This window comes from Mustela erminea, chromosome 7, assembly GCF_009829155.1.
Source record: "Mustela erminea isolate mMusErm1 chromosome 7, mMusErm1.Pri, whole genome shotgun sequence".
Taxonomy (NCBI): Eukaryota; Metazoa; Chordata; class Mammalia; order Carnivora; family Mustelidae; genus Mustela; species Mustela erminea.
Window position 1 is genome coordinate 77,111,212 of NC_045620.1, and position 15,009 is coordinate 77,126,220.

The 15,009-nt window shown below is 34.2% G+C and overlaps 1 protein-coding gene across 1 annotated transcript; it reads left to right on the plus strand.

Moving 5' to 3' along the window:
- Positions 1-12,740: 12,740 nt before the first annotated feature.
- On the plus strand, positions 12,741-13,209 carry LOC116596530 (ubiquitin carboxyl-terminal hydrolase isozyme L5-like). Its single transcript, XM_032353771.1, has one exon. It carries the CDS (start codon positions 12,841-12,843, stop codon positions 13,162-13,164), a length of 324 nt encoding a protein of 107 aa, XP_032209662.1. The 5' UTR covers positions 12,741-12,840; the 3' UTR covers positions 13,165-13,209.
- Positions 13,210-15,009: the final 1,800 nt, after the last annotated feature.

Genomic DNA, 15,009 nt, shown 5'->3' on the forward strand with positions numbered 1-15,009 from the left:
AACAAGGATGGGATAAGAGAGGTGATTATAGGATCCTGACCCTGAAATGTCTAAGGAGACATTAATGAGGCAGTTCAAATCTCTAGGTTAAAAATGACTGGAAGATGCATCTTGGGGGGTTTGGGGGGTAGGACAAGAACAAATGAAACAAGATGGGATCGGGAGGGAGACAAACCAGAAGAGACTCTTAATCTCACAAAACAAACTGAGGGTTCCCGGCGGGGGGGAGGGGGTTCAGGAGAGGGTGGTGGGGTTATGGACATCGGGGAGGGTATGTGCTATGGTGAATGCTGTGAAGTGTGTAAACCTGGCGATTCACAGACCTGTACCCCTGGGGCTAATAATACATTATATGTTAATAGAAAAATTTTAAAAATTTTTAAGAAGTGATTCAGATTATATTACTTCCTAAGTTGGTAGGAAGAAAACAACTATAGGGTTGTTAAGGAAATTAACTCCTTTTATGTGACTATACTCAGACAAGGTCATACTCAGCAGACTTTTAGTAAATTCCTTGTTTTCCCACTCCACAAATCTAGTCTATTTCTCCCGTATAGTATTTGCATTTCTCAAAAATCATCAAGGGAAATTTTAAATTCATGAGTTTTGGAAAGAAACTTAGCTTCCACATATTTGTAAGAATCTGATTCTGAGTGAACTTTGCCTCCCTTACAGTTTTAAATCTTTTAGAATATATCTAGGGAACACTATTCAGTAATATTTTACTTCTTTTACAGCATACACACTTTTGTTTATACAAACTATATACACAAAGAAACTTCCTTAGGAAATAGTTTGGCAGCTTTCTTGGCTATTTCCCATTTGGAGGCAATAGTAGAAAAAAAGGTTTCCTAGAATGCAAGATAGTTAAAGGACTTTCAGAGGAAAACAAACACCTCCAGCATATTTTGTAAATGTGAATTATTGGCAAGCATAGTTATCATTTTAGAATTCACACCTATTTGGTATTCTATGAAAGTTTAAAAAAGAGGAGAAAGCAAAGAGTAAAATTCTTATTGTGGACAAAAAAAAAAGTATGATAAAAGAATGAAGTTTCAGGTATAAAAAGATTTGTCTTTCTACATTTTCATAATTTAATCTCAGATATTCTAAAAATGTAAGATGTTATTTTTTTAATGTTACTTGTTTTTATGATATTTAGTTGACTTGAGAGTGTTTGAGGGTAAGCATTTCTATATTCTCTGATTAATATATTTTAGTTTGTCATATTATTACTCCTAAGCATCAAATATTACTTATATATCATCTTTGTGAAAAAGGTCAATTTTCTATATTAACAAAACTAAAATTCATCAAAATTTGGTTTGCTTTGTTTTAAAGATTTTATTTATTTATTTGACAGACAGAGATCACAAGTAGACAGAGAGGCAGGCAGAGAGAGAGAGGGGAGGAAACAGGCTCCCTGCGGAGCAGAGAGCCGGATGTGGGGCTCCATCCCAGGACCCTGGGATCATGACCTGAGCCGAAGGCAGAGGCTTTAACCCACTAAGCCACCCAGGCGCCCCTCAAAATTTGCTTTTAAATATGTAATTCTTTTTAGAACTTAAAGGTTCAAGATATTAAGGGAACACTTGTACTTAGTTTTTTTAAAAAATCTCATTTTTCTGACTTGAAAAGTAGTATCTTTATTTCATTTTTAATGAGCAGTCCATCCTATGTTTTTAATTTTATCATCTCTTAAAAACTGAAAGTAAATATATTTAATACAGTTTCTGCAGTGACTGATGTAAATGGATTCCTATGCAGTTATCATACATTTAAACCTGTAATAATGGAGATTTCTGCAGTTGTACCAGGTATCTTAACATTCCCCGGTATCTAATTTATGATAAGGAATCAAATCTAATTTTACAGTTTGGTAAGAAAAATTTAGCTACTCTAGAGAAAAAAAGCAAACACTTTAGCCTGAATCCCACTACATCCTTGGTTCCCAATAGTACTGAGCAATGAAAGGTATTATCCATGCTCCTGGTTCCATATGTAATGAATACGAGGTGAGGAGGAAACCAGTCTGAGGATCAGGAGATAATTTTACAGTCTCATCACCAACTGAAATTTTCTCACTTTGCTCAGACCTGTGTCGTTTCTATGGAAAGGACTTAATAGCTCCAGGCAGCACAATCCCAATTGTTCTGTTTAGAATTAACTAGTTTCACATTGAGCATTGTAGATCACAAAGCCACACAAACTTTAAACTACATAAATAAATCGTTTTGGTTTTCTGGTTGTCATTGAAAGAAAAGTGACATTGGAAGGAATCTAAATAATGTCGATGCCACTGTCTTGGCATTTCAAAATAATACCAAGTCACATGAACATTTTTTTAAGTCTTCATTAACTGTCTAAATTCTGTGCCAAGTTTCCTGATGATTTCTGAAGAATAGCTCTCAGGATTATGCATGTAAGCTGCTAAATTGTTATTATAGAAATTTCATGGCACCTGGGAAAGTATTAGTGATGTAGGCATATTCCAGAATTACTGTAAATGCAGGGAAGGGTAAGAGCCTCCCCTGATGACTTGTTGAGTACAGTGTATGTAAATTAATCACTGTTGTTGCCTCTGTCATGATGAAGTTGTTTGGCACAAATGAGGGCATATATGAAATTGATGGGCAATTTCTTCAGAGTTACAATTGTGAAGGGCTGAGCTGCTAAGATGCAGTTTAAGAAGCAATCTCACAAATGTTCTCTTGGGCAGAAAATCTTGTCTGAAAATGTTAAACTCAGTCTTTGCTACTTATTTAAAACATGCATATCTAGATTACACATTCAACTGAAATCAGCCAAGAAATGTTACATTTCTATCCCTAATTATCCAAAACAGAATCAGTTCAAATAACATGGGAAGAACCCTAGAATGGAAATTAGGAGTCTGGAATTGTTATCTCAGCTAGATCTTTATCACTCACTGTGTGATCTTTGCCAGAACCCTGAACCTGTCTGGGCTCCACACTATCATCTATGAAAGAGATGAATTATTTAAGTCAATGGTTTTCCACCTCACAGTTTGTTATGGGTTGAATTGCATCCCCCCAAATTAATATATTACAGTCCTAACCCACATTACCTCAGAATGTGATCTTATTTGGAAATAAGTTCCTGGCAGATACAATTAGTTGTATTAGGATGAGACCATTACTGGAGTAATGTGGATCCCTTGATCCAATATAATTGGTTTCAATTTGGAATGACACAGGAAAGTGGGACAACTACTTAATCAAGAGGTGAGAAGAGACATGTCAGTAAAATGTCAATTTCACTTTGATAAATTAAGATCATGTTTTACTGAAAGCATGACTTAACTACTCTTTAATTATAGATAGCACATATTTAAAAGCGTTTTGGGGATCATACTTATTTTAACTACTAAATTATCACAAGTCATAGCATATAAAGAAGTTTTTCTTGATAGGAGAAATATCTTAGCATATTTAGACAAAGATAGAACTCTACTGTGGTAGGCTGAATCATGGCCTCCAAAGATATCTAGGTTTTAAATTTTGGAACTTGTGAATGTTACCTTACATGGCAATAGGGACTTTGCAGATATGGTTAAGTTAAGGATCTTGTGAAGATTCTCATGGATTATCTGATTGGGCCATAAGTGTCTATAAAAGAATAAAGAGGGAGTTTGATTGTGAGGTCTAGGAGATAACGACGACTGGACAGGAGATTGGTATGGAGTGAGGAGGAGGTCATGACCCCAGCATGCAGGAGTCCTCCAGAAGCTAGAGAAAGGAAGGAAACAGATTTTTCCTCAGAGCCTCCAGAAGAAACCTGTCCTACTGATACCTTGACTTTATCCCAGTGGAAATAACTTCAGATTTCTGACCTCCCAAACTGCAAAAGAGTAAATTTCTGTTGTTTTAAGCCACTACAAGTGACAATAGCAAGAGGAAAGTATTGCATACAGCATTTCTCTCTTCTCTCTGAAATAGGATCCTGTTCCCAAACTATATAATTCCTCCTCAGTCTAGGGTTAATAGGCAACTTTTAGCCAGTTGACTCCCAATTTTTTCTAACCCAATGGGCTGCTTAAAAATAAATGATTCATTAATAGAGAGTGCAACTTTTCCTCTCTGCTGTACCGTGAAGGAGGCTGTTTTCCACCTATTTAACCCAAAGTAATAAAAGTAGACACATACTGTGTATGTCATGAGTTATCAGGAGCACCATGAATAAGAAATATGGGTGTCATTGATATACTCAATATATAGTGACAAGCTACTACTACTGAAACTGTCATTTAAGCAAAGTGGTTTTGTGAGGCCTTTCGAATAATACTGCCTATATTACATGTTGTACAAAGAGAAGATTTAAAATATTCTGAGCCATTGGAAGTATATTTATTGAAATAATAGTATTCATTCTATTTTCCAACCAAAAAATTCCATGCATTTTAAGAAAGTTCAATGAATTTTGAATCAATGAAAAACACTGGCTATCCAGCTGATGATTGTCATTAACCAGAGTCAAAGTAGTTAAAGGAATTTATTTCCAAAAAATGAAAAGCTATTTTCTGGCTGGGCTCTCTCACTCTTGTTGAAATGGCCATTGTAACAGATAATTCCCCTGAGAAGGGTAAATGGAGATCAATTTTCTTTGAGGAATTCAAGGTCATGCTATAATGTCGGAGTATTTTTAAAAATGAAGGGAGTACTTTTATTCTGTTATTATAATATCATCACATTATGCCGAGAAAAACAAAATATGAAGAGAAAAATAATCAAATAGATAAAAGTACATGACAAGGAGAAAATAGAAAGAGGGGAAAAAAGACACAAACAAGGAAAAATACAGAATGACTGAAAACTTCTTGTTGGGAATAAAGAAAGCAGAAGTCAATGAAAAAACACTTTTAACGTGATAAGAAACTAAGAAACATAAGAAACTATGCCAACACAAGCTCAACAAACCTTCTCTAAAGAGTCCATTAATCTTCTGAAAATCTTTCGAAGGTAAAATAAAGAAAACGTGTCTCCAGCAGACCCATACTATAAGAAACGTTAAAAGAAGTTCAAATGGGAAGCAAAGAATAGTAAATGCAAACTGATTCTATACAAGGAATAAAGAGTTCTGATAAATGCATGTAAAACAGAAGATAATTGTTTCTTCAATTTCCTTAAAAGACAGTTAACTCTTTAAAGGAAAAATAACAATATAACATGTTTTGTAACTTATAGAGGTATAAAGTATGACAATCGTACAAAAAAAAATGGAAGAGGGTAGTAAAGAATGTGGTTAAAATTTTATCACAGTATCCTCCAAATAATATCCTCTAAATAAAACATGGAATATTGCAGAATAATATTATTTAGAGGGTGTAGATAATTCAAAAGTATTTATTGTAAGCATGAGAACTGCTAAATCACTAAATGTACATCTTAAATTTATACATTGTTATATGTCAAATATATTTCAATTTAAAAAATTGCTAAAATGAAAACTAAGAGTGCTAATAGTCCCATACTTAAGGCAAAATTGAATACTAAGAATAATACTCAAAAGAAGACAAGAAAAAAAAAGAACAAGGAATAGATGGAATATATAGAAAATAAATAGCAAGACAGTGGACTTCAATCCTAATACACTGATAATTACATTTAAAAAAAGGTATAAATATTGCAAATAAAAATGCCTATCAGACTGTATTTTCTTAAAAAAGCAAGACCACTATCTGCTAGTGGTCCTTTGAATTAGAAAAATATATGAATTAAAACTAAAAGATTATAAAGTAACATATGATACAAACACTGACTGTGATAAATCTGGTATGGCTTCATAAATATCACTCTAGAACTCAGAGAAAGGAATATTACTAAGGAGAAAGAAATATTTTACAATGTTAAAACATTTATTATTCATAAATTAATAATTGTAAATGTGCATGCCCTCGATAATTGTGTATCAAAGTACATGAGCAAAACTAACAGAACTTAAGAATAAATAAAGCTGCAGTTGTTATTGAAAATCACAAAATTCTTCTCCCAAGAATTTTATATATATACAATACATACAATTTTATATATAATATATAAATATTTATTATATATATACACACAATTTTTTATATATACAAATTTAGTAGGAGAATACCAGATCTGAATATCACTATCAACCAAACTGACTTAGTTAATATTTATAGATCACAACACTCAACTACAACAAATATACATTCCTTCAGGTGAACATGTAACATTCACTAGGATATGTTATATGCCAGTTCATGAAACAAATCTCAATAAAGTTAGACAAAAATGGAGTTAAATTATAATTATAATTATAATTCATAATAAAAAGACACCTAGAAAATCCCCGAATATTTGGAATAGGACAAGCACTTGTAAGAAAGCCCACGCATCAAAGAAGAAAATGCTAGGGATATTAGAAAATAGGTTGAAACAGAATGACACTTAAATACAAGATACTAAAATGTGTGAGAGACAATGAACACAGTGCTTAAAGGGATATTTATAACTCAAAATATATTGAGAATCATAAAAGACTAAATCAATGAAGAGCAAATAAAACTTTAGCTAGTAGAAGAAATGAAATAATATACTTAAAAGTGGAAATCATTAAAATAGAAAGTAGACAAAAGAGAAAACCAATGAAACTGTAACATCTTTTTTGAAAAGTTCAAAAATATTTATATACATTTATTTATGGTAAACAAAATAAAATAGAGAGGATTCAAATGACTATATCAAGTTTAAAGAGGAAACATCATTGCAAATTATAAAGTTGACAAAAGAGTAATTAGAGAATGTTGAGACAATTTCACAGTAAAAAGAGATATTTTAAAAATCAAAAGAAAGAATAAAAATAAAATATAAGTAATAAAGAATATTGGGAAACAAGGAAAACAATAGCAAGACGACATGCTTAAAGCAAACATATCAGGAATTTCATTAAATAAATATGGTCTAATTCGTTGAGATTTAATAATCTATATTAAATATAGACATTTTTTGAAAGATTATATTACTAAGACTCATTCAAAAATAAGTGCACATCTTAATTGCTTATAAATATATTAAAGATATTCACAATGAATAAGCCTAGACATAAAGTTAACTTCAAATTTGGAGGCCCTGGGTGCCTAAGTTGGTTAAATATCTGTCTTTGGCTCAGGTTTAGATCCCAGGATCTGGGATCAAGCTCCAGTGCCTGGCTCCCTGCTCAGCAGGGAGTCTACTTCTCCCTCAAGTCCCCCCCCCCCATGTTCTCCCTTTCTCTCTCTCAAATGAGTAGGTGAAATCATGACAAAAAAAAAAAAAAGCTAATCTCAAACTCAGACAACTTTGCTATAACACCCTACCAAACATCTAAGGAAGAGATAAACCAATCCCACCAAAAAATCTTTCAGAAAAAAGAGAACATTCTCTAACTTAATTAGGCCAGCATTATATTGACACCAAAAACAAACAAAAAAAGTGTAAGAAAAGAAAATTATAAACTACCTAATGAATATAAACTCAAATATCTCTAGCAAAATAGTAGCAAATTGAATCTAGCCAAGTGGAATTTATCCATGTAATGAAAGGTCATTTTGATACTTAGAAAACCAAATCAATTTAATTTACCACATTAACAGAATAAAGAAGAAAAGTCATATCATAATTTCAATTGATGTAAAGAAAATATTTATCAAAATTATAAACCCATTTATGAAAAAAGTCTCAGAAAACTGAGAAAAACAAAAAGACATCTACCAAGGAAAAATAGCCAGCATCTACTTAATGATAAAATAGTGAAAGCTTTCCCTCTGTGACTGAGAACATGGCAATTCTATTGGTGATCTATTGGAAAAAAAAAATATATATATATATATATATATATATCTTTATCTCATGTCAGACCCTATGCCCCCACAAAGAAAAAAAAAACCGCAAAAGACCCTCTAAACCATATTTTAAAACACTTAGTTCAAACTATAAAAAATTTATTGGAAAACATAGAATATTATTTTGCAAAATCTGGTTAGGCTGTAAGAGTAGGTTAGCATAAGAATGGCCATCCTGAAGGCCGGGAAGCCATTTTACTGAGCGTCCCTAACAGGCTGACACTGCATAGGTGACTTGAGATAAGAGAAACTAGGTAAAACCTAAAAAAACAACTTAATCATAAACCACCAGGGCGGTTAGGCAGTGGTGCCACAGGGACCAGATGTTGATGAAAAACAAACAGTTCACTTGCAGAGATCACAATCCTGCAAGACAGGAGTCTCCCTTGGTTGTCCTAGTGATTTACAACAAAGAAGCTGTTTTCTCAATAGCCCAATTTCCAGGGACAAATGGCTCAGTTTCTTGAGGCCTGATGTCGCCCTCCACACCATAAAGCTGAGGTGGAGGGAAATATAAATAAAGTTAAATTTCTTCTAAACCTAAATCTCACCTAACCACCAGGGTGGCGCGGGGTGGCGAAAAGCTAAACAAAGTTAAACTGTCATGGTGCAAGAGATGGCTGTAGCTTTGAAAAAGTGCCTTGAAAATGCTATATAAACCCTTAGCTCTGAGAATTTGGGGTCCTTGTTGAAACCTGCCGTGCCGGACAGATACTTGGACCCCAGCTAGCTGGAAATAAACCTCGCTGTGTGACTTGCATTATCGAGAGTGTTCTCTAATTGAGGGGTGGTCGACTTCGTACCCTAACAAGGCAAATATTCTTAAGTGGTATGTAAATCATAAAAGATGAAAGCCCCATTAAATTAAATATCAAAATTTAGACTTCTGCTCTTTAGAAGTCACTATTAAAGAAATTAAAAGGCTGCTATTTAGAATATTTATTTCAGCTGAAAAACTAGTATCCAAGAATATATATAATCTTCCATAACTCAAAATTATAGAAGCAAACAACCTAATTAAAAATGTTCAAAAAGACAACCAAGGGATATCATAAGGGCTATTTTCATATGCATAAACTATTTTCATCTTGAATATATTTTTACAGTGATATAATTGTTTTCGATGTTGATTCTGGAATTAGTTATATAATCACACGCTTTTGTCTAAATTCTTTGAACTTGGGGCAGCTGGGTAACTCAGTTGGTTAAGGGACTGCCTTCAGCTCAGGTCATGGCCCTGTCAGGCTCACAGCTCAGCTCAGTGGGGAGTCTGCTTCTCCCTCTTCTTCTCCCCTGTATGCCTCCTCCAAGCTCATTCACTCTCCCTTTCTCTCTCAAATAAAAAAATAAAATCTTTTTAAAAATTCATTGAACTTGTAACAGAGCAAGTAAATTTTACTGTATTTAAACTGGCCAAAACATTTGAATAGGTACTTCCAAAAAATAGATAGGTAAGCCAATAACAAAAAGATGTTCACCATCATTACAATCAGGAAATTGTAAATTAAAATTACTATATACCCACTATACTGGCTAAAATTATACATTTACCACATGACACTGTAGTTCTGCTCATAGGTATTTACTCAAGAGAAATAAAAACCTACCTTTATGGAAACTCCTATACATAAATAAGATGTCTATGGGTTAGCGAATGTATAAACAAATCGTGGTATATCCCTATAATAGTATTCAAGTCAGGAATTAAAAATAACAGGATATAACTTACATATGCACTAAAACATTATTCTAACAAAAGCCAGAAGCAAAAGGGTCCATAATGTAACATTTCCTTTCTATGAAAGGGAAAAAATTAATGTATAGTGATACAAAGCAGGTTGGTGATTGCTAGCAGGCCAGTGGTAGAGGAGCAGGGTAAAAAGTGGTGCTTGGGGGACACTGGCAGCAAGAGGGCACAGGAAAATTTTCTGAGGTGACAAAAATATTCTATATCCTGATTGGGGTGGTGGTTATACTGGAGTCACTTTTGTCAAAACTCATTAAACTGTATACCTAAAACAAATATTGTATGTGTATTATATACCTTAATGAGGATTAAAATAGCATTTGGGGTTTTTTTTGGATGCTTTATATGTTTAGATAAAATATCTGTATAAATATACAACAGTTGCAAAAAACCAAAATGATATTTTAACCAATATTACTAAGGTATGTAAAACACCTTTCTAACCCAGGAAATGATATGTAATTCTTTACAGTTGATAACATTGAACACTCACTTCTAAGATGGTTCATTTAATATTCAGTATTTCCATAATGGAAACTTTGAACAACTTCATGTCTTAGATACTAATTTTTTCTTTCTCTCTGCTTCTCTGGCAAAGTGAACTCTGGAGGAAGTTTAATCAAAGTATCTACTGCAGGGGCTCCATGAATAGCTTACCTCCTCCCCTCCCCCCATGAAAGTGTGACTGAGTTTGAGCCTTTAAACCCTTCACTGGGTGAAATATCACAAACAAGTTCTGTCATTAAAAAAAATTTCATGTTCACTGGATAAAGTGGGATATGGAGAGTTTTCCATGTGTGAATACTATTGTCTTTTAAAAAAAAAATTCAGCTACAAAGACCTCTAAAGTAACCAGGAAATCCTGTTGGAGAGCCTTGTTTTGAGCAGTAGACCCTGAGCTCTTTTAAGCTGTTTTCATTGATATGTTCTTTCTCCACCTTTTACCTATTGAGTAGAAGGCCTATTGAAACTGGATAATGACAGTCAGTACTTCCTGACAACTAAAAGGCAGTGAGATAAAAGGGGAATGACAATGGGATAGGGTGACTTCAGTCAGGCATTTACTTGTCAAAGAGTGTTTGAGATAGGTTTGTGTAAGATTCAGCTTGAGGAGCACGGAGCCTGAGGCGGGGCTCAATCGCACTCCCTGAGATCAGGACCTGAGCCAAAATCGAGTCTGACGCTTAACCACCTGAGCCACCCAGGTGCCCTTATGGGTGATTTTACATCGTGAATATAAATGTAGATGTTAACACCTATCTGAGGGGAAAAAAAAAGAAGCAACCAAACAAATAAGCGTAGGTGCCTCAAAGAACAAAAATTAGGCTGGTCTTGCTTGTGGGGAAAAATGTGGATGCCTTTAAACCCATGTAAATTCATTCAGCTCCTATTCTGTTTGAAAAAATATAAGGGATTTTAAAGATAGGCAAAACCTTGCATCAGTGCTAGACGCCACTGAACAGAAACATCAAAATGCACAAACTTAGGGGAATTTTTTGCTCCATGTAGTGCAGATTCAATAAGATTAAACAATTTATATAAAAAAAAATTGTCAAAAAAAAATTGTCAAGGAGTGTACCTAGCCTTTTAGAAAAACAAAACAAAACAAAACAACAAAAAAAAACCCAAAGGGTATTTTACACCAGACAGACTCTGAGGATTTGGAGGGATGAGTGCTAAGGATGGAGAAAGGTTGAGAAAGCAGCAGGTAACTTGCCATAATTCGGCAGAATTAAAAGGGAATCGTGGTGGGTCATAGGAGCTCAGAAAACTGTAAATATTGCAGGTTGGCCATAAGGATGTCATTTCCAAGTGAGCAGATGCTGGTCATCTCTGATGCAATACGGAAGTCCCACTGAGCAGTAAGCCCTTCGCAGGGCCATTTTATGGAGGGGGTTTCTTCAGGGCCAGTTAGTGTCACTCTTCACACACACAATGCTTAACAACTTAAAGGAGGCCAAAGAAGTGCTGGGCCACAGAACTGCTTCTGGCTTGCAGAAGCGCAGCATGTTTTTGATATTGAGTCCTGTCTCATAACCCATTTTTATGCACAAAACAAGTCCCATTCCTTTGGCAGCAAAAAGAAGCAAGATGAGCAATTAAGGGAGTATGAAGTCATCATTCCTATCACATTAAAAAAGAATAACTCTGAGAGAGAGCTCTACGTTTGTCACAGTACTGGAATTTCCTCCCAGGTAATCAGAGCTCCCAGATGAAAAAGCAGAGTAAACCTGATGCATGTAACATTTAGTGTATTTACATTGAATCAACAAGCCACCTGGATACACAGAAGTACCCATTAGCGTTAAGTCCAGGAATAACAATGCTGTATATATATTCTTTCAGTTTTTAATTTACCTCCCAGGACTATTCTGTTTGTGTAAACCTGAAATCCTTTCCAAGGTAAAGCTACTGAAAAGCATCTCTACTGCTGAATTAACAAGAATCACAAACCATCGGGGAAAATGTTAACAAAAATCTAATCCATTAAAACTTGAAACTGCAGTAATAAAAAAGATGTCATGAAAAAGATTAAAAGATAATCAGAAAAGGATTTGTATATAGATTTTTTTTTATTTGTACAGTATGTATACTTTGGTCTCAAAGTTATAAATAAAACATATAGGGAATTAATTACCATGAAAATCAATTTTGTAACAATTCTTCCATTCCTTTTAAGTTTTTGTTCAAATCCCAGTTAGTTAAAAGATAATGTAATATGGGTTTCAGGATTTAATGATTCTTCACTTACATATAACACCCATGCCCATCATAAGTGCCCTCTTTAATATCCATCACCCACTTAACCCATCCCCCCATTTCCTCCCTCCACCAACCCTCAGTCTATTCTCTATAATTAAGAGTTTCTTATGGTTTGCTTCCCTCTTTTTTTTTTCCCATATGCTCATCTGTTTTGATTCTTAAATCATACATATGAGTGAAATCAAGTGGTATATCTTTCCCTGACTGACTTTTATCACTTAGCATAATACACTCTAGCTCCATTCACATCATGGCAAATGGCAAGACTGCATTCTTTTTAATGGCTGAGTAATATTCCATCGTGCGCGCGCACACGTGTGTGTGTGTGTGTGTGTATTTATTTATAATTATATTTATAATTGATTTAAGTGCATGCAATCAAGATGATGGGATCAGCGCAGTGAGGCCAGTCATAGCAAAAAGGATACAAAAGTACAGTGAAGGTAAAATTTGATTTAACTTAATGGCCATTGTGTTTGACAGAAAAATGATATATGAACAGAAGATAGCAGAGTTACAAAGACAACTTGCTGAGGAACCCAGGGATACAAACCAGGATAACAATGTGTTAAGTGCTATTCAGTCAGAGATTGCCAAAAACGGGATTCTTATTGAAGAAGTACAGACACTAAAAAGATACAAGATTGAAAATATCAGAAGGAAGTATAATTACCAGCCTTTCATTATGGAATTATTAAAGACTTTAGCAGAACACCAACAGTTAATACCACTAGTAGAAAAGGCAAAAGAAAAACAGAATGCAAAGAAAGCACAGGAAACCAAATGAAGAAGATGCTTTGGGATGTATACATATTTCTGCTTCTGCACTTATTTTCATGGAAACCATTAAGTATAAAGAACTTTGAGCAACATCCTAATTGACTCAGTGCATGTTTGGCAATAGTACCAGTCTGTCTTGTCTTTAATGCATAGATTGTTTCCCAGCCTACATCATGTGCACGTAGTGCATATTAAATAAAAGTGATATTAAGAGTGAAAAAAAATACACACACACACACACTACTTCTTTATCAATTCAGCAGTTGATGGATGTTTGAGCTCTTTCCATTATTTGGCTATTCTTTCTTGATAGTGCTACTATAAACAGGAGGGTGTGTACCTTCGAACCTGTAATTTTGTATCCTTCAGGTAAATGGCTAGCAGTGCAGTTCTATTTCTAACTTTTTGAGGAATCTCCACACTGTCTTCCAGAGTGGCTGCACTACTCTGCATTCCCAGGAAGAGTGTAAGAGGGTTCCCCTCTCTCCACATCTTCGCCTACATGTGTTGCCTCCTGTGCTGCTAATTTAAGCCATTCTGACTGGTGGGAGGTAGTATTTCATTGTGGTTTTGATTTATATTTCCCTGATGATCCTTAATGTTGAGCCATCTGTGTGTCTTCTTTGGAACAATGTCTGTTCATGTCTTCTACCCACTGAAATGTTCGTAGAATTTTAACTCCTCTAAGTAATGAACAAGAGGGCCTAATATTCCCCTCAGTTCAACTAAACATGTGATTGGTTTCTTCCTGATTATAGGCCCCTGGCCTCTTTTTTTCTTAGAACATCACTTTAGAAAACTTGCCGTTATAAATTCTTTCTCAGAATTTTGAGATATAAATCTTCCTCACCCTCTTCCAATTCTAGAACCAAGGGATGTCTTTCTCAAAGACAAGAGAGACATCCCCTTGAAATGTAATCATCCAAGGAAAGAGCACCTCCTCTATTTCCCAGGCCCTATGGGAAGGTAGGAACCTGACTTCCCTAAGCTCCAATTAGAAAACACTGATGACCTCAGTACACCGATCAACCCCCCTATTATGTCCTCTAGTATTTTTCCACTAACTCATTCCAAGGCTTAAAAACTTGCCTATTTTGTTTCAGTGGGGTTAAAATCAATCTCTTTCTCCTAATGCAATATTCATGCAAAAATTCTTTCTTGCTAGCTTATGTTGTCCAGTGAAATTTTTTCTTTTATAAACCAATATAAAAAAGAATAAATGTGCACTAGGAAATGGTCAAATGATTTCTTCCAGAGAGAGTGCGTATTGCTAATAAGTATATGAAATGATGCTCAGTTTCACTAGAGAAATGCAAATTAAAAATCAGTGGCATAGAATTTAACAACTATCAGATTAGCAAAATTTACAAAGCCTAAGGATATAAAGAATACACGCAGATAATTTTAGGGTAAGCAGATACAATTACTTTAAGAGTAATTTTATAATATTAAATTTAGGTAGAAAACCCACATTCAACGGCCCAGCAATTTTACCACAGGTATGGACACTAGAAAAATTTCCTGCAAGTGAAATGTGGACAAGAAGAAATGTACAAGGAAATTTACTGAGGTATTCTTGATAATATCCAAAAGTAGAAAAAAAACTAAATTCCCCTTAAAAGAATAATGGACTCCAGATATTCATAGGTTTGAATATTATATTGTAGTTAAAATCAACTACATTTACTAATATGAGGAATTTGTAAATAATATGAATTGAAAAAATTAAGGATTGTTGTATGATAATAAATATATGAATTTTTAACACCTGCCAAACAATAGATTCACAGATATACACATATAATGTGAAACACTAAAAAGCATTTCTGAAAATCACAAACAATATATTTAT